This window comes from Penicillium subrubescens, assembly GCF_028828155.1.
Source record: "Penicillium subrubescens strain IBT 31985 chromosome Unknown utg000004l_segment0_segment0, whole genome shotgun sequence".
NCBI classification, from domain to species: domain Eukaryota; kingdom Fungi; phylum Ascomycota; class Eurotiomycetes; order Eurotiales; family Aspergillaceae; genus Penicillium; species Penicillium subrubescens.
The window spans coordinates 2,419,710-2,443,207 of record NW_026643154.1 but is presented as its reverse complement, the minus strand read 5'-3'; the positions used below and the strand labels follow the sequence as shown (position 1 = coordinate 2,443,207).

Genomic DNA, 23,498 nt, shown 5'->3' with positions numbered 1-23,498 from the left:
TAAGACAGTCCAGTCAGTATGAACAGGTGGAGGAGCTAGGAAGATATCTGTTTTGGGGCAGCCAACAATATCAGCGTGAGTGGACTAAGTAGCCGTATTTGACGAATGAAAGGCATTCAGAGATCAGATAATAAGAGGGTGCCTGTTCATGCATCTATATTTAAGAATCTGCTGATAAATCAGAAAGCCACTTACAGAGTAAAAATAACGAACGCTATAATCTACAAGAGACCCACTCAGAGCCTCCCCATATTCCTTATGAGTAAATAATCTCAATCTCAATCCACTCAAAGTCCTTTTTACCTTTTACCTTGCCACTTGCGCAGTCCCATGATAGCAATTTGCCTGGTTTCGCTTTTTTCATCTCTGTCTTTTCTCTCTGGATCTAAGACTATGCCAGTGCTCCTTGATAACATACGAATCTACCACGGCCCTTCGTGGCCTGAAAAACCGCGATATTTTGCCTTTAACAGCAACCAGAAAGGATCTAAGGGTTCTAAATCTTTTCTATCGGGCGAGCAAGCCGCATTATATTAAAGGACAGGACATGGTGTCTACTTCCGCGCCGTGAAATCGCTCCCTTGATCAAAATGTCCAAAGCCACATTTTGGGCAGGGGGTTTACTCCTCTGGATGAACAAAATTTAGGTGGGTGAATTACGGCCTGATGACTGACTGGATAAAGCGGCGAGCCGCCCAGCACCAAACAACGGGTGCTAGGTGAGCATAGCCATAGTATGGCTTTATTTTTCACTCAATATTTTTTTTTCTTGGTGCTTACAGTGGTTGCTCAAAAGTCTGAATCTAGAGACCAAAGAAACCACCCAACAGATATGCTTCCGCTTGAAACTTTTTCAAAAGTTCTTTCTAAAGGTCATTTCAAGCGTCTTTCTTGGTAGCTAAAATGTCATATATTAGTCTTTCATGCAACTTGTGCCTTATAGGATACTTTTGAACCTTGGTCATAATTTCAAACTTGTGATACCCCGCTATATACTGTATGCTATATCAGCATCGGTAGCACCTTTCCAATCCTCTCCATAACCAAGCTAGACAAATAGAGACCAGAAATTATGTTCAGTGGCATTGTAAAGGTGCTGCAGGCTTTGTCATGATCCAAATAATATCTAACCTTGGCAGTTGTAGTACAGTATCTGGTGGATGCCAAGAATGATCAGCTGCCTGCGCATCCCCAGGCGATTACATCATATGCTCGGCCGATCCCATCTGGACCCGAAGCCAAAAACACCGGAAGCTCCAGCTGGTCACTTCTGCACACCTCACTCTCTTGACAAATCTGTACAAATAAATGGCTCCTATCGGCTGTGGATGCCCCTAAGTCGGCATCGTATCCTATCTCCCATTCTCACAATTCCCTGGCCTCGAATCATCCGCTCTGCGCACACCACTTCCTCCTCCACGCTGGTTCGGCCCACAGTTTTATTACGGACGCGCCCGACCTCCATGGCGGGCGCTGACCAAAAGTCCTTCCTGGGGACACTCTCTCCGTGGAGTACCCCGAGAAGCTCCACTCCCCAACCCTCTGATCGCCCATCGGCAAACCCAGACGTTTTGCAACGGTCGCATGGCGAGGACCATACGGTGACCCACCGACATAAGTTGAGCTTGCGACACTACCCTCCAGACTGTCCACCGTTGAAAGCGAGATGGTTCTATGCCGTGGACTCGCCCAAGCGAAAGCCTGCTCTACTGGACCAGAAGAAACCCGATCAGAAACCACCGCCTCCGCCTAAGAAATTCATTGCCTTCTCCCCGGGCGACTCACAGTCAATTGAAACCACTTATCAGAAGCTGTCAGAAATCGAGGACTCGCATGGGGATGAACAGTCCCGAAAGGCTGCATTACAAGAGGTGTCGACTAAAGTACCCGTGAACGAAGATTACTTGTTTGATGTGGATGTGGAAGCACGAGAGCTCAGCCCGGCTTATTGGATAGGTCCCGTGTATGAAGTCCGGCGAGGAACGTGGTTCTTCCAGGAAGGGTCTATTTTTAAGCCATGCGAGGAGAATTTGGCAACACAGCTCGAGGAAGGCTATGTGAAGCTACGGCCATGGAAGATCGAGACGGGAGAAGAAGGAGCAGGTAGGTCGCCCGATACCGCCTCGGGGGGGAAACACAGTCGAGCAAAGGAAGGTGAAGACGGTACACCGGGCACACCTCGATCTGCAAAGCCCCGCGAGAAGCCTCAACCCCTGGGAAACTCAGAATTCCAGCAGTATCGTCTGTTTGGAGCCTACATGAACACGACAGTCGCGTATCAGGATGAATCGACCGCCTGGCTCGCCACTGATGATTTTATGTCACGTCTCAGCACCACCGTGTATCAGAAACTCGGTGGCGCGCCAGGCATTAAAGTGGTACGTGGGTTGGCAGAAGCCAGACGACCAAGGGAGCCACTGGACTCTCGGGGCACCGAGCAGAAACAGGACGAGAAAGTGGCAGGAATACCTCCTCGTGAGACCATGCCCGCTTCCCGCACTGCGTCAAATCCGAGACCCAGTACAGCAGATGTAGCAGCAAGCGAAGCTGAAGCGGAGGCCATGGCAAGACGCCCCATCTCAACATTACAGCGACAGATGTCCTCGCTTGCGGGTGAGCCCCAGAATCCCGCGGAACTCGAGGAGCAGGCCCGTATGCAGGAGGAGCAAGAGATGGAAGATTCCAGGGAAGTTGAAAGCGAAGATCAAGGGCGAGAAGTCGATCATTTGGTGCTGGTCACCCATGGCATCGGCCAGCGACTCGGCTTGCGACTGGAGAGCATCAATTTCATACACGACGTCAATGTGCTTCGCAAGACTTTCAAGGGGGTCTACAAAGCCTCACCTGACCTCCAGGCATTGAACTCTGCTTTTCCGGACAGCAATAGTAATTGTCGTGTTCAAGTACTCCCTGTGTAGGTCTGATGTCTTCGAAAGACTTCGCCCATATCCAAGCATACTAACAATTCGATAGCTGCTGGCGTCACCTTCTCGATTTTCCATATCGTGGAGTTCGACAGAACCGAAAGGAACTTGATTTGACTGATGCGGACAACCTCGAGGACGATACGTACCCTAGTCTAGCCGATATCACTCTGGAGAGCGTCCCCGCTGTTCGAAATCTTATCTCGGACCTGGCAATGGATGTCCTGCTCTACCAAAGCGGATATTGTGACCATATCGCCAACATTGTCAAGCAAGAGTGCAATCGACTACTTCAATTGTATAAACAGCGCAATCCATCTTTCAATGGAACTGTGAGCCTCTGCGGTCACTCTCTTGGAAGCGCCATCCTGTTCGACATCCTATGCCACCAACTATCTGATACGGATTCCACTAAGAGCGGCAGAGCGACTGCTCGGAGCACCGATGATATGGCTGATCAACGAGGGGGGTGCAAACAGCGCTGAACTTTGACTGCGAAGAATTCTTCTGCCTGGGATCTCCCATTGCCCTCTTCCAGATGCTGAAAGGAAAGACCATTGCTGGATATTCTCCTCTGGGGGCCAAGGATCGTAAAAGTGGGCTGGATTTTGGTGATATCGGATCTCAGGGACTGGGTTCCATCGGATCCTCCAAACGAGACTCGCATGGCAGCAGTAGTCGAGACTCGATCGAAAAGTCGACTATAATCTCCGCACCCAAATGCCGGGACATCTACAACATCTTCCATCCCTCGGATCCCGTGAGTTATCGAATTGAGCCGCTCATTTCACCGGCAATGGCCAGTCTCAAGCCCCAGCCCTTGCCTTCGGTCAAGAAAAGCCTGTGGGCTACTTCCGGGCAGAGTCTCTCCATTCTAGGCACCCGTATGGGCCAAAGTGTTGGCTCTCTCTGGAGTAATTTCACTTCTGGCGTGGCGAGCAGCTTGCTGAATCGCAGTCTCGGCTTGACTGAGGAAGCTTCTGCGGCTCGGAGTACTGCTAGCGGCAAGGCAACAGATGACGGGACTGGACATAGACGAACTCAATCGGGCACTAGCCAGCATATCTCTTCACATGAGTCTGATGATCATTGTGAGACCCTCATTGATCATGATCTCGAAACCCTGTATGATGGTTTCCAGAAGAGTCGGACCACCCACAAAAAGGATGCAACACGGTCTTCTGGCGAGACGGAGTCTGGATTCGAGTCGGAAGACCAGGAGCGCAAATTGAAATTTGAAGATGCCAAAGTGCGAGCCTTGAACTCCAATGGCCGTGTGGACTACAGCATTCAAGAGTGAGTTGGACGGACCGTTTCCTACTTCTTTTCCCTCTATTGCTTCGACTTCCCACTCAGCAATCAATGCCTTTGTGGCTAACTCTTACTTCTATGTTAGGGGCGCATTTGATATTTCCCTGATTGCCAGTATTGCCAGCCATCTGACCTACTGGGGGGACGAGGATGTGAATCACTTTATGCTCTCCCAAATGTTGTCGCGCAAGTCGCGACATCGGCTCAAGGGTAGCAGCGCGGTAGATAAACGCTAAACCATAGATTCATACGGAGTACATAGATCAATCAGTACATAGATCAATCAGTACATAGATCAATCAGTCCATAGATACCTAGCGATACATTTCGTGGCACCAGTTTCCACCAAAATCCTACTTGGCCTTCATTTTCTCTCTTTGATTCTTAATTATCCGTGATTTGCCAATTCACCAGTTCACTAGTATCATCCGCTTAGCGAAAGCCCCACAAAAAAAAGATCCCGCGTAATAATAATTCCTTCGCCGCTGGGAACTTTTCCTTTCCTCCTCTTGAATCTCCTCTTTTTCTCTCTTCAACCTCCCTGGCTCATCTCGACCTCCCCCTTTCAAAATGAGCGCAGAACTCCAACAGGTTCACAAGGTGTGGGAGCGCATCCGCGCCAACAGCCCCATCTATGAATTCCTCTTGAGCGAGGTCGACATCTACGAGGCTGAGCCAGGGGTGGTTCGGGCTCGACTCCAAGTGACTCCCCGTCAACTCAACTCCAAGGCCACTCTTCACGGGTCCTTCTCTGCCACCGTGGCAGATTGGGCTGGTGGTCTGGCTATTGCCTCTTGTGGATTGGACGCGACCGGTGTTAGCACTGATATTCACGTCAACTACCTCTCCACGGCCAAGGAGGGCGACTGGTTGGAGATTGAGAGTCGTGCCAACAAGGTCGGCAAGTCGCTGGCCTTTACCACGTTTTCTATCTCCAAGAAGACCGATTCGGGATTGACGATTGTCGCCCAGGGCTCGCACACCAAGTATGTTCGGACACGATGAAGTCTGATCGGTGTGGGTTTCCCCTAAATCTTCATATCTCACCAGATAATTTTCTCTTTTCACTCCTCCCCCATCCACTTTGATATGTTTACCAGGTAGATCAGGACCAACTTATAGATATATACCCATCTCTTCCCCTTCCCACCCGCAATCTTTTATCATCCGGCATGACACATGTTCTTTGAATGCCTGGGTTCACTCGGATAGCGGAGAGCAATCTTCCATTCTGTTTAGCTTTAGATTCCTGGCTGTCTCATGACTTCAAGGAAATGATGAATGGATACAACCATCAGTAATTACTTGAATATATTCTTTCGTTTGGGTCTACCCTTGGCTTCTCTTTCTTTTTGTAGTATTTCAAATGTAAGGTTGAACACGGCTCCTAATGGTACCAAGCACCATCTTCATTTTCATCTTCGTGAAGGCGTGCTTGAGCACAGGCAGTGCTAGTTGGTAATGGTATAACATTACCCGTTAGGTTTACCTATGTAGCTATGAGGAATGTGTTGATTTATGAGGCAGACTGAGTCTCACCTTCCATTAAACATTATCGGGTTGATATCCTGGCGGGGGACGCAGAGATATTATATATATCTAGATCACGTGTCCATGCATCAGGCCATGGAAGCGACCGCATTGTTAAGGGGAACCTAAACAACCGATTCCCGTCTATTCAACTCTTTTGTCCGAGTTCAACATTGTGGTATGCTCAATACCATCCATTCTCGTGTGCTTCCAATATTCCATACACTCAGACTGATTTCTCCACATGCGGAAAGGCGCCTCCGCATTGACCAGCGTTAAAGCCGCGCCTCGGCCTGCTTGCGGAGCCTGCGCTGATCTGACCTCCAGCCAGCACTCTCGCTTCTCTCTACCCCACAACTCCCAAGCCTGACCGGTTTTCCTGAGAGGCATGGAGGTTGGTCTTGCCTCTAACTAAATTGGATTCCTTCATTGCATGCTGATCATTTTGTTAGAGTCAAAATGGACCCATCCAGCGATGATGCGGCGGCTGCTCGAGCCACGACTCCCTTCACGGAGGTACCGGCTTCTCCTGACAAGCCAACAACACACGGCGAATCCCCGACCAAACCACACGCCGCGGATGGAGTACGACCTCAAGAACTCATGGACCGCGCCCTCGATTTCCTAGCCACTGCCAGCAATGAAGCTCTCCTTGTTGTTTTCGCCCTTCTGGCTTTCGTGACTTACATTGTGTTGGGTAGAGTGGGCCTGGTGCTCATCGGAATCGGATTGGGTGTCATCTTGCACGCCTCCTGGGAAGGATCAATACAGACAAGATCGGGCGAAGAATCATCCACGCCCAAGAAGCGCAGGGAATTGGCGCTAGAAGTATCCAAGAGACTCTTGGATTGGCCTACACGCGCCGCGTCAGATCAGATTACCACCCACAATGACAGCGGGACTATCGCGGCACCCGAAGATCTATCGATCGCGGATCTAGAATTCACAACTTTTCGACCTGCGACCGCCGCTGCTCTGCGATCGTTCACGGATGCGGTGGTCAAGGACTATGTCAAGTAAGACGCCATATCCTTCCCTTCTCCCTTACGCCCGCTCCCTGCTAACTTCAACTGTGAAGGTATTGGTATGAACCAATTCTTCCGAACGAAACTGTGTTTCCGGGATCGTGCCGGAGAACCTTGACATACTTTGTCACGACCATCTCGTCCCATCTTTCGCGCAAACGAACGGAGGATACATTCCTACAGTTCCTGACGAACTCTTCGTCTATAATCATTGTGTTCTTGAACGAACTGGCGGCTGCATTCGCCGCTGACCCTGCCTCCATGGAGGCTTCGCAGGTTGTCGACCAATACCTCAAGAATTCCCCGGACAGTAGTCTGGCAAATGTCTTATCCGAGGAGCAACAACGTAAAAAGCTCAATATGGTTGCAGACGACATTCTTTCGAATTTCTTGGATTCAAAATCGTATAGTTGCTCCCCCGTTAGGGATTTCCTCCGAGAAGTCTTTGCCAGACTCGTGCTGGAGTCGACGGTCACCAGCCTTTCTCGGCCCGAGTTTATCAACGACTGGCTCATTTACCTCCTCCAGGATGGCGAGTCTGAAATCATGCATGCAATCGATGCCGGCGTCGAGGGTGCGCGCAACCAGAGTGTTGGTGTTTCAAAAGTGCCTGAAGACTCGAAGAACGCACTGTTATATTCAACTAAAGAAGAGGTCGCTTCGCAGACTGCTGGGCTACCGTCAAGCAACAAAGACAAAGCAACAGAAGAAGCGCTTCAAGAGGCAAAACGCCTGAGCGCTCTGATTGCGTCCCAAGACGTACAGAAGTTGTCCCACGAACCGGCCACTGAGCCTGTGCAACACCAAGAATCATCTATATCTACAGAGAAGACTAATGGCTCAATGAATGGATTTACAAGCGACCCTGCCGAGCCTACAACAGCTATAGAACCTCCAGCATCGCTCCCCGTGTCCCCAGCGGCACAGACAACCGGCCTGGCTCCATCATCGCCTCGAGAGGAGGCTGCAGCACCTGTCACGCTCCACGGTGCTAGTGTCTTGGTAGATGACGATGCTGCCCGCAGTGAGAAAGGATTAATCAAATCACGGCCCACGTGGGATTATCTGCTTCAGATCGAGCCCGCATCAACCCGCGCGACGGGCTGGATGGTATTTCGCAAATACGCAGACTTTCAATCTCTCCATGAGATGCTCTCAACTGTTTCTCGACTAAACCAAATTCGGAGTTTCTCTGACCAGTTTCCCACCCTGCCAGCCTGGAAAGGCAAGACAAGACAAGCTCTTGCTCAAGATCTGGAACGGTATCTGCGCGAAGCGATGAAGCATGAGTCGCTCGCCGAAACTGAGCGAATGCGGCGATTCGTTGAAAAGGAAGGGGTTCCTACCGATACGGGCACTCCCAAACAAGGGTTTTCCTTCCCGAGCCAGACTTCCTTTGAGAATATGGGTAAAGACCTACTCGGAGCACTGACCAATGCCCCTAAGGGCATGGCTGGAGGCGGTAGAGCTGTTTTCGACGGCGTCACGGGGGTCTTCGGTGGTGGTCATAACCGGAAGCTGTCGAGTACGTCAGACCGGCAGTCTCAGCACCGGAAGAGCCCATCGAAAACGGATCGCGATAGCTTGAGTAACTCGGGCTCAGCAAATGCTACAAGCCGTGTCAACACTCCAGTCCTAGGCTCGATATTGGGCGACTCATCGGCTTCTCCCAGGCCGAGTGTAGAGCAAGACTCTCCTGCACAGGACTCGTCGCCAATAACGGCCCCGCTGGGTCTGGGATTGTCGAAGGAAGATGATGCCCAGTCTCCACAAAGCAGCGATATGGGCAGCAGTGACAATTTAGCAGCTAATGAACAAGATACGTGGGCCTCGGAGTCAAGAACCCTCCCGCCATCGGAAGACCGAAAGTCAGTCGACATTGTGGAAGATCCAGAGACAAAGCGGGATCCTGTCGCGACCTCGCCCGAGCCTCCAGTCGAGAGCGAGCCCGTGAGTGGCGCCCAGGTTGCTCCTTCTCAAGGCTCTCGACGACAACAGATGCCCATCACTGCAGACGAAACTCAGATCGCGGTAGAGCTTATATTTGCCGTGATCAATGAGCTCTACACGCTGTCATCTGCGTGGAATATTCGTCGAACTCTCTTGAACGCAGCCAAGACGTATATTCTGCGTCCTGGAAGCCCAACATTGGAGACCATCCGGGGCTTGCTACAAGAATCTATGATCGAGGCCCATACATCGGACGACGCTCTCGGGGAGTATTTGAAGAAGCTCCGGGAGAACGCCCTTCCCACGGAGAGTGAGCTGAAGGCCTGGCCTGCTCCACCCAGCGAGGAAGAAAAGGCACAATTGCGGGATACGGCGCGCCGGCTATTCGTTCAGAGGGGTATTCCCCAGGCACTCACGAGTGTTATGGGTGCAGCAGCTAGTCGGGAAGCGCTTGAGAAGATTTTCGATAGCTTGCAAGTGGAAACTGTGGCTCGAGGTTTTGTCTTCTCTTTGATGTTACAGGGGTTACGAGTGTTGACACTATGATCCTTAAATGGAATATACCGTATACGGACGTTTTCTCCAATAGGTTGAATGAGACATGCATGCTATATGGAGACAGCCCTTCCAGGAGAGAAATCACACTGGAGTAAACGTTTTAGCTTTTAGGACCGATATAATGGATATACTTTCACTCACTTGTATAGTTGTTTGTGGTAGGTAGCACCCAGCATCTGACACATCTCTTATAGCTTGACCCTTCAATGATTTTTTGAGATTTGTCTAGCTCTCTTTTCAACTCTTCTTCCTTCTAAGCTTCAACTCTTAGACTCTTGTCTTCACAATTTCCTTCCAAGCTTCTTCGTCCTAACCCGCCAGTGATATTGATACCCTCCAAGAGACAGCAAGATACTAAAAAACAAGACCCTTCTGAGAGAAGAGACAGGGTTTACCAGGCCAGGCCTCTGAACAAATTCTCAAATTGCCCAAAACATACCGACTGGGGCATCCGATTACTCAATCAGGCGGGCAACCTTCCATCCTTATGACGTGAGAGAGATAAGCGGAGCTATCCCTTATCAGCACGTGGCTCGACGCGTCTCTCCGCGTTTCTTCAACTCAACTGCGTAACTGCTCGCTCCTCTTTGTCTTCCACATCGATCCATTCGATCCCTCACCATCATCATGCCTCTTCGAAAGCGTGCTGCCGATAATCAGGGCCCTGCTGGCGACACAAAGAAAGCAAAGGTCAACTCAGGCAGTGATGCAGTCAGCAACACCGATTCCAATGGAGATCAGTACTGGGAAATCTCCAAGATGCGCCGTGTGACTGTCTCCGAGTTTCGGGGCAAGACCATGGTGAGCGTGCGAGAGTACTACGAGAAGGATGGCCAGGAACTTCCTGGCAAGAAGGTGAGCTTTTCATGACACTTTTTTTGTCTTTCATTTTGAGATATCTTGCGCTGTTTAAATATCTTGGAGCTACTTGTGCTAAATTCCACATAAAACAGGGTATCTCCATGACGCTCGACCAATTCTCCGCCCTCATCAAGCTCCTCCCGGACATCGAACAAGCGGTCAAGAAGCAGGGCGAGTCGTTGCCTCGACCCGCGTACACTGGAGCTGCGGAGCAGGTGGATGCTGAGGACGACCAAGAGATCAGCAATGCCAGTCCCTCCAAGCAGAATATCGAGGCTACGAGCGATGAAGACAGCGACTCATAGCTCGAAAATTGACAAAATCGGTTATCTCGAGCGGCGTACAATGGCGAACTGCTTGCTACCTTTTTCATGATTTTCTTTGGTGCATTAATACCCTCATAATGAATTCTTTCATATCGTTTCCACTGTTCTTTACCATATCTTTAGTTGATGAATCCAATATTCTCACATGCTTGCTTCCTGCGTTGCCAAACGAGTGGCCAGGGAGCCGCCTCGCCAGGCATGACGAGCATCTATTTCATGGACAAGCTGGTGCTGATCTCCAACTCGGCCCCATCCTCCTCCACCAGGAGTGCGAATGATAATTCGCTCTCCGGCTTGCATTTGGACCGAGTTCTTCCCCCCTAGACTGATGCGTCGCTCCTCACAGCTTCCGTCGGCTTTCTGGACTCGCCGTACCCAAAGGTTCTGGCCACATTGGGCATCCTCGCCTCCCTCCAGGCCGTAAGGATGATAAACTCGACGCTCAGAGAGGATGGAAACCTGCACGGGGGTGCGGAATTCAATGTCTCGAATTACACCATCTCCGCCACGGTGCTGACCAGCGCCTCCGGAATTGGCCCGGAGACTGAACTCTCGAAGTAGAACGGGATATCGTCGTTCGAAGACCTCTGCGTCCGTGATTCGTGTATTGGTCATATGGGTGTGTACTCCTGATGTACCCTCCCAATCTGGGCCTGCTCCACTGCCACCTGCAATGGTTTCATAGTAACCAAAGCCTTTGGTTTCGGTTTCGCCTTGTAGATTGCCTCCAAACCCGAAGGTCAGGTTATTGGTGTCTCCTTGCGAGGCAGCGCAGGCCTGGAAGCATTTTAGGATCACATCGGTGACTCGTTGACTCTGGGAAAGTTTGGAGACAGTCAGTTACACAGTCTCATTAGGCAACAGCAGACAGGAAAGTGTAATTCAAGGCTTAACATACCGTCAGAACGTTTCCTCCTACGACCGCTGCAGACTCAGATGGCGACAAGAGACTCTTCGGCGGTATGCGGACATGAATCGGCTTCAAGCAGCCTTGATTCAAAGGAATATCGGCTGAAATCAGACATCGTAGACAATAAATGATCGCCGAGTAGGTGACTGCTTCCGGAGCATTGATATTACCTATTAGGGTTAGCAGAAACTCGACCTAGCGGTCCCCATGTGGTGTCTGGTCACTTACCATATACCTCTGGACCAGTTCCATCAAAGTCAAATACCGCTTCTCCTTTGTCTGCGTCAATCGATATCTTCAACTGGATCGGGGTGCCGTCGTCCATGTAGTCAACCGCGCTGAGATTTCGGCCTGCAAATTTTTGGCTGACTTCTTTCAAAAGGTTGCGCACACTGAGCTCTGCATTATCTTGGATTTGATGCATATAGAAAAGCACGACCTCCTCGCCGTATTCCTCGATCAGGGCATTAATCAGGTTGATTCCTTTTTTGTTGGCGGCTATCTGAGCCTTGAGGTCATTCAGGTTGTCTGCAAGACAGCGAGTCCCACTGCAGTTGGGGTACTGGGCCGGCTCGTTGTACAATAACTCGGTGATCCGCTTTTCGTTAAATTTGCCTTCCGACACCAGCTTCTCACTTTTGATGGCGGCCCCTTCTTGGTATAGTTCTTTCGAGTGCGGTGGCATTGATCCAGGCAAGATACCGCCGATATCAGCTGGAGAAGGGAGAAAGTTAGACTAAGACTAATTGAAAAACCGCGGTTGCGAGTGAGGGTTCATTCTTACCATGGTGTGCCCTCGAGGCAACATAGAAAATGATCTTGCCCTTGCTAAAAGCAGGCTGGATGACAGTGATATCCGGCAGATGTGTGCCACCAAATTCAGGGTGGTTCGAGACAATCACGTCGCCCGGTTGAAGTTTGCCACGCCAAAGCTGAGCTTGTATCCGGACACAGGTCGACATGCTCCCCAGATGAACCGGTAGATGAGGCGCATTTGCAACTAATCCGCCATCCGGATCGAATAATGCGCACGAGTAATCGAGGCGTTCTTTGACATTGGTACTCACGCTCGTTTTCTGCAGCGCGCGGCCCATCTGCTCTGCAATGGCCATGAAACGGTGCGAAAAGACACTTAGTAGAATCGGATCTACCGTGTCGGTTCTGATTTGGGGGGCACTCGCATCGGAGTCTCCGATATTGATAACGACGTGGGTTTTAGTTAGAAGGGCGGAGGCTCCAGGGGTGACCACAATGGTCTGTGTCTCATCGGCAAGAATAGCTGGTCCTTTCACACGATCGTTGATCTGCAAGTCGTCGAGTTTGTAGATGGGTGTTTCGCGTCGCCCACCTTCGAAGTATACCTGGGAGGTTCGGTATTCGTGGCCAACCACATCCTTAGGCTTTGACTCCTGGAGCTGTTGATCAACTGTCTTCTCAGAAGCCTCGAAGCTCTTGCCAATACCTCTCACACGCACATCATCCACGATGATGTCACGGTCAGGTAGGGTGAAACCGAATTCTTGCTCGTGCTGTTGGATAAATGCTTTGCCAAAGGCCCACTCATCACCATTAAAGGCCGCATCTGCGTCTTCCTTGCTGGGCTTCAAAATCATAAGGGCTGATTCCGTGCCCCGATATCGCATGTTCAGGTATTCTTCGAAAACAATGGATTCATCATTGAAGCCTTGGTCTTGTAGCCTTTTTGTAGATCTCTTTTTCAACTCTTCAAGTCTATGTGCAAGCTCCTGGCGTAAGCCTGGCTCATCGCGCCAGGTTTTGGATTCTGGCTCTTGGGTTTCATCGACCACGTCGGCTAGCGCCATTCCGTATGCAGAAAGCACGGATGAATACCGATGAATCAGGATTTGTCGAATGCCCAGACTTTCAGCAATGGCCACTGCATGCTGTCCACCAGCACCCCCAAAGGTCGCCAGCCTATGCTTCGAAGTATCATGCCCCTTGGCTTCGGTCAAAGACCGAATAGGTCGAGTCATCGTCTCGTTGGCAACCTTGATAAACCCGAATGCCACCTCATCGGGTGTCATTTCTTTGTTCTGATCCCCTTGTGATAACTCCTGATTGATTTCTTGTGTTAATTGCTCGAAAAGACGCCGGCTGGCCTCTTCATCAAGGCCTTGGTTCTCATCTGGACCAAAAATCTTGGGAAAGAAGTCAGGGACCAGTCTACCAAGGAAAAGGTTAGCATCGGTGACGGTCAACGGGCCATCCTTGCGATAACACGCAGGTCCCGGGTGAGCTCCCGCTGACTCGGGGCCAACAACAAAGAGCCCGTTGCGGAAGAACAGTCTGGAGCCACCACCGGCGGCTACTGTGTTGATGTCCAACTGAGGGGATTGAATGGTGACCCCAGCCGTCGTAGTTTCAAAGACATGTTCGTAGCGGCCTGACCCATATCGGCTCACATCGGTGCTCGTTCCACCCATATCGAACCCTATCACGGGGATTTTGGATACAGGGTCGTATGAAGTCAACGCATATCCGACCACTCCACCAGCTGGTCCAGACAGGATGGCCCGGAGACCTGAGAATTGGTCGACGTCAACTAAGCCGCCATCCGATTGCATGAATTCGCAACGTGCGCCTCGAGAGCCTTTCTCGTTTTTAACACTCTCGCTCCCAAGACCACTGTTGAAGCCAGCTTGGAACCCCGAAATGTACCTCTTGATTGTCGGGGTCAGATATGCGTCCGCGCAGGCTGAAGTGGCTCTTGGGACGAGTTTGATCATCGGCATGAGCTGGTGGCTCAGGCTCACATGATGGAAGCCAATCTCTGTAGCCAGTCGGCCGACTAATGCCTCGTGGTCGGGGAACGTGTATCCATGCATGAGACATACTGCTATACTTCGAATGCCGCGATCGTACACTTGCTGCAGTTGTGACCTCACCGTCGCTTCGACGGGGCGTTTGAGGATGCGAATTGCCTCGGACGAAAGTCCCCGGACAACCTGCGCATTAGACTGAGATTGATCCCGCGGAGCTGTGGTTGTCACATTGCGTTGTGGATCCTCTGCATAATCCTCCAGAGTAACTCGCTCATCTACCTCCACGACTTCTTCATACAGCACGTCGGGTCGCTTGATGGCAAGGTCAAATATGCGAGGGCGAGATTGATTTCCAATCTGCAGGCAATCACGGAAGCCTTTGCTGACCACGAGAGCAATCTTTTCTCCTTTACGCTCGAGCAGGGCGTTAGTTGCGACGGTTGTCCCCATACGGATGCTGTGGATCAACGAAGTATCGATGGCTTCTCCTCGTGGGATTTCGCGGCCGGTGACTCTAGACAATATACGGCGGATCCCTTCCAGGGGGCATCTTCATAGTTGTTGGGATCTTCCGAAAGCAATTTGATCACAATGTCATCTTCCAAGCGTCCTGTACCGGGATTGCCCACGCAGTCTGTGAATGTACCGCCTCTCTAGCCTTTAGTCAGTCTCCATTGTAGGTGAACGTGAGCGAAGAAAGATACATACATCGATCGCGATACTGATTCCTTTTCGCCTGGGCTGATCCATGGTAGTAGATTCAAATGCAAGGTCTGCTTTTAGTAGCGGAGGAGTCGGTTAGAAGTCGAGATACTAGGTACTCCAAATATGGACTGAAACTCTTTCCCCGCACGATGCCTTCTCTACGTCATTCGAGGGGAAGTTCGTCTCCACTGTTGCAGCACATACAGACGAACAAAACCGAATGTGGAAGGATCAATAATATTTAAGATGGAAAGGAGAAAAGACTGTGTGTATCGAATAAAACTGATTTGGATAGGGAGAGAGCTGCTGGGAATTCCCGCCCCTCCTGTCACTCTATTGCTACTATCACAAGTGGACACTTTCTGTACTACTCTGGACGACCTACCACTCACTCTTGTGATTTTCCAGGCAACCCCGCGCATACCGAATTTCAAAGACTCGTGTGATGGTCTAGCACGACCTGGTAGAGCCGCGTATCACGTCCTTCAAAACTTATCCTTTTTGTGCTTACAAGAGCCCAAATGCATACGCTACGGCAGGAGAGGTCGGTCGAGGTAAGGTCAGGGCCTTCCGAGGATATCGGCAGATCGTACAGGGCGGAAATGGATGGGTAGAAGGAGAATCGTTTTGGAATTAAATCTGCGAATAAGACGGGCGGCGGGCGGTTTCATCGTGGAGAAATGCAGGGACGTGAGAGAGTGAGAGAGACGTGGGCGAGAATTTCAACACGATCGCTCGACGTTCGTTTCGGCGGAGTCCGAGCTGCTGACCAGAATAAATACCGAAACTCACAGAAAGAAAAGTCAAACCAAGGGAGAAAAGCCATTCGTGGAACCCCCGCCGGTGATAAAGAACAAAGAAAAACCGCGACAAATCCAAGCTCGCCAGTGGGCTGAACTAGGAAAGGGGACAGGAGCGGAAGACAGAAAAGGAATAACAATGGTCCAGCGGAGAGAGCAGAAAGTTGACCAGGAGATCATGGGAGATGTGCCACGATATGTGACCAGGTCAAAACCGAGTGATGGTCAGAAGCGCCGAGTTGCACCTTGAGAGACGTAGCACCTGCGGTCACCGCGATCAGTACCAGGCTATGTCAATGCTGCAAGCAGATCGACGCCGATTCACAATCCTCGACGGTGGCCCGCAGGGTCGGTTGGACTGAGCTGATCTACTCAGCAGTATCAAGCTCATCATGAGCAGAAGGAACGGGGTCCAGGGGCACTTCTCAATTTTTTATCAGCGGGCCGCTCAACGAGCAGGACGGGAGGGACCAATACATACCTTTCCTGTCTTCACCATTGGTAACGGTCTCACGCTCCTCTTCAGGGCGCTCGCGATCATCCTCGCGTCTCTCGCGATCATCCTTAGCATCGCGCTCGCGGTCTTCAGGGCTGCGCGATCGGTCGCGAGAACGCTCACGGTCACGATCGCGACGATCATCGCGGTCACGGCGATCATGGTCGCGATCACGGTCACGACGCTCGTGGTCACGGTCTGTACGATCGTGATCCCGTTCGTAGCGGTCGTCCCGTCTGGGAGAGTAGTCACCGCGGCTGCGGCGAGGGGGGGGGAGCGGCCACGGCGAGGAGGAGTGCGGTCACGACGGCGATCACGGCCCGAGTCGAATCGCCAGGAGGCGGAAGGGGGAGTACGAGCCCACTGAATGCCAGGTTAAAATACCGATCGAAATGAGGGGGGAAGGATAAGAAGAATTACCTCGATCTTCAGGAGATCATCACGCCCAATGCGCTTGTTGTGCATCTCGTGGTAGGCATCATCGGCATCACGGCGGCTCTCGTACTCGACAAAGGCAAACCTGGTGAACGAGTCAGGGATGTGCGGCAAGAGCAAGCCATCGTTCGGCATTCTGGGGCACTTACAGTCGGCTGGAAGGAGTGCGTGGTGCAGGAATGTCGCAACGAACGAGGCGACCATAGCTAGCCTGGGGTTAGTAAATTGATTCCGATACATCGAGATGAAAAGGTTATAATGACAAATGACCGCTCGACCAATGATCACGACCATAACCAGCATTCGGGAAGAGAAGGGGGCTTTCGGAGGCGGACATGGTAGGGAGAGCTTCATGGTCCTAGTGGAACCCAGCTCAGGAATCGATCGGTGGTCATCGTGCCGTCGACTCGTGGGGGATAGTAGGAGGAGGAGGAGGAGGAGGAGGAGGAAGGTCGAAAGTCCGAGAGCTTAGAAGCTTGAAGGTATAGGCGTCACGTACCGTTCGAATTCGTAGGCAAGATCACGAGCTCGAGTGCCATGACCGAAGCCAGTGACATAGAGGGTTGTTCCCGACCGAGACGACATGGCTGAAGGAGGTATTCGGCAATGACAGACGGGGGTGGATGAAGGGTAGTAAAGGAGAGGGGTCGAAGGAAGGAGAAGCGAAGAAGACATCCGGTAGCAGTAGTTCATCCGGCTGAGGAATTGGAGATTTGAAAGGCGGTGAAGCATTACGGGGACCTGTTTAGGTCACTTGCGCCGACCATGGCAGACAGCGAAAACTTGCCTGGTTCTTAGTTTGTCTGTGTACGATACAGCTTGTATACTGTATATAGGTAAAGTACTGATGCCTAGTAGAGCACATTTTATAAGAAAGGAATAGCTAGTAGATTGAGCAGACATATTGTGAGAAGGGGAAATTCTATTTCTATGTACTTAGTCTACTGTGTTCGTGTGATCCTGGCCGCTACTTTGGACGGTTCATAGATCATATAGGTAGAGCACACGATATTTTATAATGTATCTAGGTTAGGATAGCTATTCATACTTAGATACTGAACTTATTAGTAGCGAGAGGCTCTTTAACTTTCCCGAGGGCTGCTACATATAAGTGATACTTAGACAGTAGTAATAATACACATCTCTAGTACGTGGCTTGGTTCCCCATAATAGTATGTAATAATAAAACGTACTGTACCCCATAGTTACCGTACTAGCTGGCCTCGGGAGGTACCGTGAGCTTGTCGGCAATCGGGATGATGTTTTCCTCTGGCTCCTTCTGCTCCTCCTCCTCCATTCACATCGCCTCCACTCCACCCACCCAGTTCACCTCATTGCTGCTGCCGACTTGGTCTTCCCTCGCAGCGACCCAGGAAGCAACCTATACTTCTCCGACACTGACTGTTTGCCCCAATCTCCGCTCCTTCCTTCCTCTCCACACGACCTTCGATTCCGCAACCCCATTGTCCATATCTTCCCTCCTCCTCCTCCTCCTAACTTCGGAGGGATCAGCACCAATCGCACCGCCGGGGCTGGACTTTAAATGATGGACCTTTAGAACAAAAGCGAGTGACGACATTGGACTCCCTTCCATGGCCAGCACGATATTTCTTGCCCCGAACTCCTAGTCATCTCTCTCTTCCTTTTCTCGGGTCATCCATACCACCCGTCTTGACCCCCCTGTCCCTCCGTCGCCATCTGTCGCATTTGGTCCAAGCAATTAGGAACCAAAGCGCATGGGGGGATTCTTCACTTCGCCCCGCTAGCTTCCCTCTTCATCGCCTGGACAGATCGAAAAACATAAGACATATTTGGCCAAGATGAGCCTCAATCGCCAGGACGCAACGCAGAAGAATGAGTCGGATGCCACAACAAAGCCTACAATGCAAGGTTTGCCATTGCCTTCACCCGCCGGTCCAGTCAAGGTGAGTTCAAACGCCAAATGGCTCTCGAGTAGCCACTTCCCATCGTCCGTCTGCTCACTCATCTCTCACTAGGATTCGATCTCTGGATCGCCCTCCGTGCTACGTCGGACACGAAACAGACTAGCCGACCCTGTAGTGGCTGCATTTATGGCCGGAGGTGTTGCCGGTGCCGTTTCGAGAACAATTGTATCCCCTCTGGAGCGGCTGAAAATCCTACTCCAAATCCAAAGTGTTGGCCGGGATGAATACAGGCTGTCGATATGGCAAGCCCTGAAGAAGATGAAGCGAGAGGAAGGCTGGCGAGGCTTCATGCGAGGTAACGGAACCAATTGTATTCGCATCATCCCATACTCGGCGGTGCAATTTGGAAGTTACAATTTCTACAAGAAAGTGAGTTCAACTACTCAGCCCCGCGGACACAGTCACCGCGGGGCTCGTCGATGTGATGACCCCTTGAGAAACTTAAGGATATTGAGGGATTGCGGGGCTAACATGGTCGACCTTAGTTTGCGGAGACTCCCGAGGGTGAGATGACCCCAACACGTCGCCTTATCTGTGGAGGTATCGCAGGCATCACGTCGGTCACGGTCACGTACCCTCTAGATATCGTCCGAACCCGACTGTCCATCCAGTCAGCGTCCTTTGCGGGTCTGGGATCCCGAGATCCATCCCAAAAACTCCCTGGCATGTTCACAACCATGGTGACAATATACAAAAATGAAGGCGGCACGATTGCCCTCTATCGTGGAATCGTTCCTACGGTCGCCGGAGTTGCCCCCTACGTAAGTTGGCGCTATCTGAGCTGATTCCTCACGTTTGGTCACTGATGCAACTTTAGGTCGGGCTCAATTTCATGACCTATGAATCGGTCCGCAAATACCTTACTCCAGAAGGAGACAAGAACCCCAACCCCTGGCGAAAGCTGCTTGCCGGTGCCATTTCTGGGGCCGTGGCGCAAACCTGCACATATCCTTTGTAAGGCTCTCGTCTCCTGTCGAAGTTTCCGAATTCGTGTGGATTGGTTGGACTAACAGAAACTCTAGTGACGTGCTACGGCGGCGCTTCCAAATCAACACCATGTCCGGCATGGGGTATCAATACAAATCAATCTGGGATGCAGTGCGGGTCATAGTTGCCGAAGAGGGAGCCCGCGGACTATTCAAGGGTATCGGACCCAATCTACTCAAGGTTGCACCCAGCATGGCCAGTAGCTGGCTCAGTTTCGAGTTGACGAGAGACTTCCTCGTCGGCATGGATGATAGAGATTAGTGGCAATATACTTAGACCGTTCTTTCTCGAATGTGATTAAACTTCATACCTTGCTTATTTGGTTGGAAAAAACGGCTAAAATTGGGGTGATTCGGGTTGTTCCTCGTAGGTGGGTTGGGTTGTGCTGGCGAGAATAGCGAATGAGAGATCTCGTGAGGAATATGTGCATATCAGAGTATTAGATAGCATGCTCTCTTAGTTGCTTTTCGATCGAACCGAGTTTTGAGTTTTCATCAGCTGGATGGTGTTGGCAGAGCACGCCATGCTGATTGGTACTCGTCGCTAGTACTGATGAGTGGCCATGCTGACAAGTGGACTAACAAAGTATGTCCGCGGTGTAAAAAGTAGCAGCCTCATTAGGCAATGCTGAAATGAGTTAAGTCTTTCACTGTGTACTACTCCTCGGTTTGTCCTTTAGCTCTAGAACCATAGTCGGAGCACTAATCTAATTCAGGTGGGCTCCACCTTATCTGGATGGATTACTACAGTACAAGACATAGATTGGCAATTGGCAAACTACGTAGCGAATAGTGCCCTTCATTGAAACTCAAGCCTTCTTCTATTGAAATGAAATCATCCTGAACAGCCAGGTAGGGTTTTTACAGTGTTGGGAGTTAGAGACGTACTTTAGTTCATGTCGACCAAAAGTCTAGTGCCAATGCCCGAAAACCGCCACTCGGCGGTGGATTGGCTGAAAAGCCGCGCTGGATTACATAAGTGCCAGCCCATCCACTCACGAGTCCCACATCAGGTGACTCGTTTTATCACCCGATTCGGACTAGCGTAGGGCTCAACCCACACAAACCCGCGCAGCCGAAAGTTGAAGACCAAAAACCTCCTGCACTTTCCATACGGGTGCGACAGCAAGCTAACTCCCAGGTGTTCAATTCATATCAGCAGCCATGGGTATGTTCAACTACTCCAGCATCACCCTCTTGATTATTCCATTCTTTGGAGAGATATCTGCCTTCTCTCCCCCCCCTCTCCATGTTCATCTGAGACTAACCGATGTCCGAAATATCCAGGTATCGACCTCGACCGTCACCATGTGCGCAGCAGCCACCGCAAGGCGCCCAAGAGCGAGAACGTGTACTTGCAGGTTCTGGTGAAGCTGTACCGCTTCCTGGCTCGTATGACCTCCTTTCCCTTTCCCATCCAGAATCCGATTCTCGTGCGTCGCAGCAGACAAGAGGCGAAATGACGAATTTTTTTCTCGAATATGAGCCGGGACCGAAAACTGATCTGGGATCTCTTCTGACAGGCCGCACGGAGTCCAACTTCAACAAGGCCGTTCTCCGCCGCCTCTTCATGTCGCGCATCAACCGCCCCCCGGTTTCGCTCTCCCGCATCGCCTCGAACATCAACGAGTCGCAGAAGGGCAAGACCGTTGTTGTGATCGGCACCATCACCGATGACAACCGCCTCCTGAACGTCCCCAAGCTGTCCGTCGCTGCTCTGCGCTTCACCGCCACTGCCCGTGCCCGTATCGAGAAGGCCGGTGGTGAGACCCTCACCCTGGATCAGCTTGCTCTGCGTGCCCCTACCGGTGCCAACACCCTGCTCCTCCGTGGCCCCAAGAACGCCCGTGAGGCCGTGAAGCACTTCGGCTTCGGTCCCCACTCTCACAAGGTCCGCTCTTCTCCTTGTCCCCCAGGGTTCATTTGGACGCTGCTCTCTTGCTTCCAGCCTACTAACCATAATTGTGAATTTACAGAAGCCCTACGTTGCCAGCAAGGGCCGCAAGTTCGAGCGTGCTCGTGGTCGCAGACGCTCCAAGGGTTTCAAGGTCTAAACAGACTTTGTGTGGATTGTGGGACGGACGTGAACCCATCGGTGCAAGGACGCATATTCCGGGTCGCACTGAATACTCGGGTGTTTATCTCGCCGAGTCTAACTGGAGACCTCTATTCGATGTACCTAAAGTGGCGAAATGTCTTTGGTTGGAAAGAGGGATCAGAGTTTGTGGGTGGAAGAGGGCAAAAGAAAAATGCATCCGGCTTAGTCCTCAACCTTTCTTACGATTGCGAAATGTTTCAACAAAAAAAATACGTTCGAACTTTTTTTCTTTTTCTCGAAGTTCCATAAGGGAAGGTTTCAAGTATATGTTTATTATGTACACAGACAGCCCTTAGTCACTGATGGGCAGATTTGTATGCAGGTACTTCCGACCTCCGACCCCATCATGATAATCCCCCGCACCATGACCGTTGCCTCGAATCAGGTATTTATAGATGGTCAGACCCTCCAGACCAACGGGGCCCCGAGAGTGGATTTTGTTGGTGCTGATGCCAACCTCAGTTCCAAAGCCAAATCTCATTCCATCCGCAAACCTAGAGGATGCGTTCCAAAAGACTCCGGCGCTGTCAATGCTGTTCATGAACAAGGTGGCCAGCTCGCGTGACTCGGTCAAGATGATATCAGTGTGTTTGGACGAGTGCGTGTTGATGTGCTCAACAGCAGCCTCTACTGCTGACGCTGGAGAACCGGTAACAGAGATGGTCTTCACAGCCAGCACCAAATCGAGGAATTCAGTGTCGTAGTCGGCCTCGGTAGCCGATTGAACTTGGGCAAATTGATCGGCTGTTAGCGTCTTCGAAAGTACAGCCTGGGAGGCTGGATCACAGCGAAGAGAAACACCCTTGGCCAGGAGGGCCTTTGCCACGGCGGGGAAAACAGTCTCGAGGACCCCCTCGTTGACAAGAAGAGTCTCGAGCGCATTGCAAGCAGCCGGGTAGTCCGTTTTGGAGTCCACGATGACTTTCACAGCCGTGTCGACCTTCGCATCCGAGTGTAGGTAGGCTGAACAGAGGCCATCGGCGTGACCCAGGACTGGGATCTTGGTATTTTCCTTCACATAGCGAACCAACTCGTTGGATCCTCGAGGAATGACAAGGTCAATGAATGAATCCTGGGCGAGAAGGGAGGAAACTGCATCACGGGTTTTGACGAGTTGAACCGACGCCACAGGCACTTGAGAGCCCGCAATGGCTTCCGAGACGACATTGGCGATGGCCACGAAGGATTCCATGGATTCCTTTCCACCTATCGATGTATAAGCATTAGTTTTGGAGGCCAAATACTTCAAGACAATCGAGAATTGGTCGACCTACCTTTCAAGATAGCGGCGTTGCCCGACTTGATGGCCAGGGCGGCAATATTTGCGATTACCTCCGGACGAGCCTCGAAGATGATCAGGAGGACACCAATAGGGCAGCTCACCCGCTCCAGGGTCAGACCTTCGTCCAACAAAGTCCGTAAGGTCACTTTGCCAACTGTTATTTCCAACTTGGAGTTAGCCTAACTTGTATCACTTCACTGCAATTGTACAATGGGAGAAATTCAATGGGCGGGTCATACCAGGATCCTCCAAGTCCCGAACGTTCAGAATTCCTTGTAGCATGTCATCGTATTTGCCGGGTCGTGCAAGGTCAAGTCGCTTCAGCACACTGTGATTGAGGCTGCCGCTGTTGGCAGCCTTCGTAGCCGCTTCCAGGTCTCGGGCATTGGCCGCTAGGATAGCATCTCGATTCCTATCCAGAGCTTGGTGAAGCGCGGTCAACGCATCGTTTCGGGCACTGTTGGAAAGCGTAGCTAAGTGACGAGAGGCAAGCGATGCGCTGCGAGCGACATCTACAGCAGCTGAATCCGTTAACGACATTGCTTCCTTTCGATCTCCGACCAGAGAAGGAT

The 23,498-nt window shown here is 51.2% G+C and overlaps 11 protein-coding genes across 11 annotated transcripts; 7 read left to right on the top strand and 4 right to left on the bottom strand.

Annotated features, from left to right (window-relative positions):
* Positions 1-1,169: 1,169 nt before the first annotated feature.
* On the top strand, positions 1,170-3,409 carry N7473_005946 (uncharacterized protein; the record flags this gene model as incomplete). The annotated part of the gene is made up of 2 exons (XM_057151886.1): positions 1,170-2,914; positions 2,974-3,409. The coding sequence occupies 2 exons, from the start codon at positions 1,170-1,172 to the stop codon at positions 3,407-3,409; spliced, it is 2,181 nt and encodes a 726-aa protein (XP_057009691.1).
* Positions 3,410-3,462: 53 nt separating this feature from the next.
* Positions 3,463-4,543, top strand: N7473_005945 (DDHD family phospholipase; the record flags this gene model as incomplete). Its single annotated transcript, XM_057151885.1, has 2 exons — positions 3,463-4,220; positions 4,321-4,543. 2 exons carry the CDS (start codon positions 3,463-3,465, stop codon positions 4,469-4,471), a joined length of 909 nt encoding a protein of 302 aa, XP_057009690.1. The 3' UTR covers positions 4,472-4,543.
* Positions 4,544-4,805: 262 nt separating this feature from the next.
* On the top strand, positions 4,806-5,240 carry N7473_005944 (PaaI family thioesterase; the record flags this gene model as incomplete). The annotated part of the gene is made up of 1 exon (XM_057151884.1): positions 4,806-5,240. One exon carries the CDS (start codon positions 4,806-4,808, stop codon positions 5,238-5,240), a length of 435 nt encoding a protein of 144 aa, XP_057009689.1.
* Positions 5,241-5,909: 669 nt separating this feature from the next.
* On the bottom strand, positions 5,910-6,155 carry N7473_005943 (uncharacterized protein; the record flags this gene model as incomplete). The annotated part of the gene is made up of 1 exon (XM_057151883.1): positions 5,910-6,155. The coding sequence occupies one exon, from the start codon at positions 6,153-6,155 to the stop codon at positions 5,910-5,912; it is 246 nt and encodes an 81-aa protein (XP_057009688.1).
* A 69-nt stretch (positions 6,156-6,224) lies between these two features.
* N7473_005942 (uncharacterized protein) lies at positions 6,225-9,286 on the top strand (the record flags this gene model as incomplete). Its single annotated transcript, XM_057151882.1, has 2 exons — positions 6,225-6,781; positions 6,844-9,286. The coding sequence occupies 2 exons, from the start codon at positions 6,225-6,227 to the stop codon at positions 9,284-9,286; spliced, it is 3,000 nt and encodes a 999-aa protein (XP_057009687.1).
* Positions 9,287-9,925: 639 nt separating this feature from the next.
* Positions 9,926-10,464, top strand: N7473_005941 (transcriptional coactivator p15/PC4 family protein; the record flags this gene model as incomplete). The annotated part of the gene is made up of 2 exons (XM_057151881.1): positions 9,926-10,153; positions 10,252-10,464. 2 exons carry the CDS (start codon positions 9,926-9,928, stop codon positions 10,462-10,464), a joined length of 441 nt encoding a protein of 146 aa, XP_057009686.1.
* A 162-nt stretch (positions 10,465-10,626) lies between these two features.
* Positions 10,627-14,928, bottom strand: N7473_005940 (uncharacterized protein; the record flags this gene model as incomplete). Its single annotated transcript, XM_057151880.1, has 6 exons — positions 10,627-11,301; positions 11,384-11,565; positions 11,624-12,109; positions 12,180-14,635; positions 14,692-14,831; positions 14,887-14,928. 6 exons carry the CDS (start codon positions 14,926-14,928, stop codon positions 10,627-10,629), a joined length of 3,981 nt encoding a protein of 1,326 aa, XP_057009685.1.
* Positions 14,929-15,200: 272 nt separating this feature from the next.
* On the bottom strand, positions 15,201-17,291 carry N7473_005939 (RNA-binding protein). Its single transcript, XM_057151879.1, has 5 exons — positions 17,114-17,291; positions 16,764-16,820; positions 16,600-16,699; positions 16,161-16,542; positions 15,201-16,104 (listed from the first exon to the last, which is right to left on the bottom strand). Exons 1-5 carry the CDS (start codon positions 17,287-17,289, stop codon positions 16,052-16,054), a joined length of 768 nt encoding a protein of 255 aa, XP_057009684.1. The 5' UTR covers positions 17,290-17,291; the 3' UTR covers positions 15,201-16,051.
* A 1,143-nt stretch (positions 17,292-18,434) lies between these two features.
* Positions 18,435-19,808, top strand: N7473_005938 (putative mitochondrial carrier protein; the record flags this gene model as incomplete). The annotated part of the gene is made up of 5 exons (XM_057151878.1): positions 18,435-18,539; positions 18,612-18,929; positions 19,046-19,321; positions 19,378-19,514; positions 19,583-19,808. 5 exons carry the CDS (start codon positions 18,435-18,437, stop codon positions 19,806-19,808), a joined length of 1,062 nt encoding a protein of 353 aa, XP_057009683.1.
* Positions 19,809-20,710: 902 nt separating this feature from the next.
* On the top strand, positions 20,711-21,600 carry N7473_005937 (60S ribosomal protein eL18; the record flags this gene model as incomplete). The annotated part of the gene is made up of 4 exons (XM_057151877.1): positions 20,711-20,714; positions 20,834-20,938; positions 21,070-21,437; positions 21,523-21,600. The coding sequence occupies 4 exons, from the start codon at positions 20,711-20,713 to the stop codon at positions 21,598-21,600; spliced, it is 555 nt and encodes a 184-aa protein (XP_057009682.1).
* Positions 21,601-21,936: 336 nt separating this feature from the next.
* Positions 21,937-23,466, bottom strand: N7473_005936 (glutamate-5-semialdehyde dehydrogenase; the record flags this gene model as incomplete). The annotated part of the gene is made up of 3 exons (XM_057151876.1): positions 21,937-22,850; positions 22,919-23,080; positions 23,166-23,466. 3 exons carry the CDS (start codon positions 23,464-23,466, stop codon positions 21,937-21,939), a joined length of 1,377 nt encoding a protein of 458 aa, XP_057009681.1.
* Positions 23,467-23,498: the final 32 nt, after the last annotated feature.

Coding starts and splice junctions, on each gene's coding strand:
- N7473_005939 (XM_057151879.1), bottom strand. CDS start 17,289: ATGTCTTCTTCGCTTCTCCTTCCTTCGACCCCTCTCCTTTACTACCCT. Junction 16,700..16,763: donor CGCACTCCTTCCAGCCGACT/GTAAGTGCCCCA, acceptor CTCGTTCACCAG/GTTTGCCTTTGTCGAGTACG. Junction 16,543..16,599: donor ATGATCTCCTGAAGATCGAG/GTAATTCTTCTT, acceptor CCTGGCATTCAG/TGGGCTCGTACTCCCCCTTC.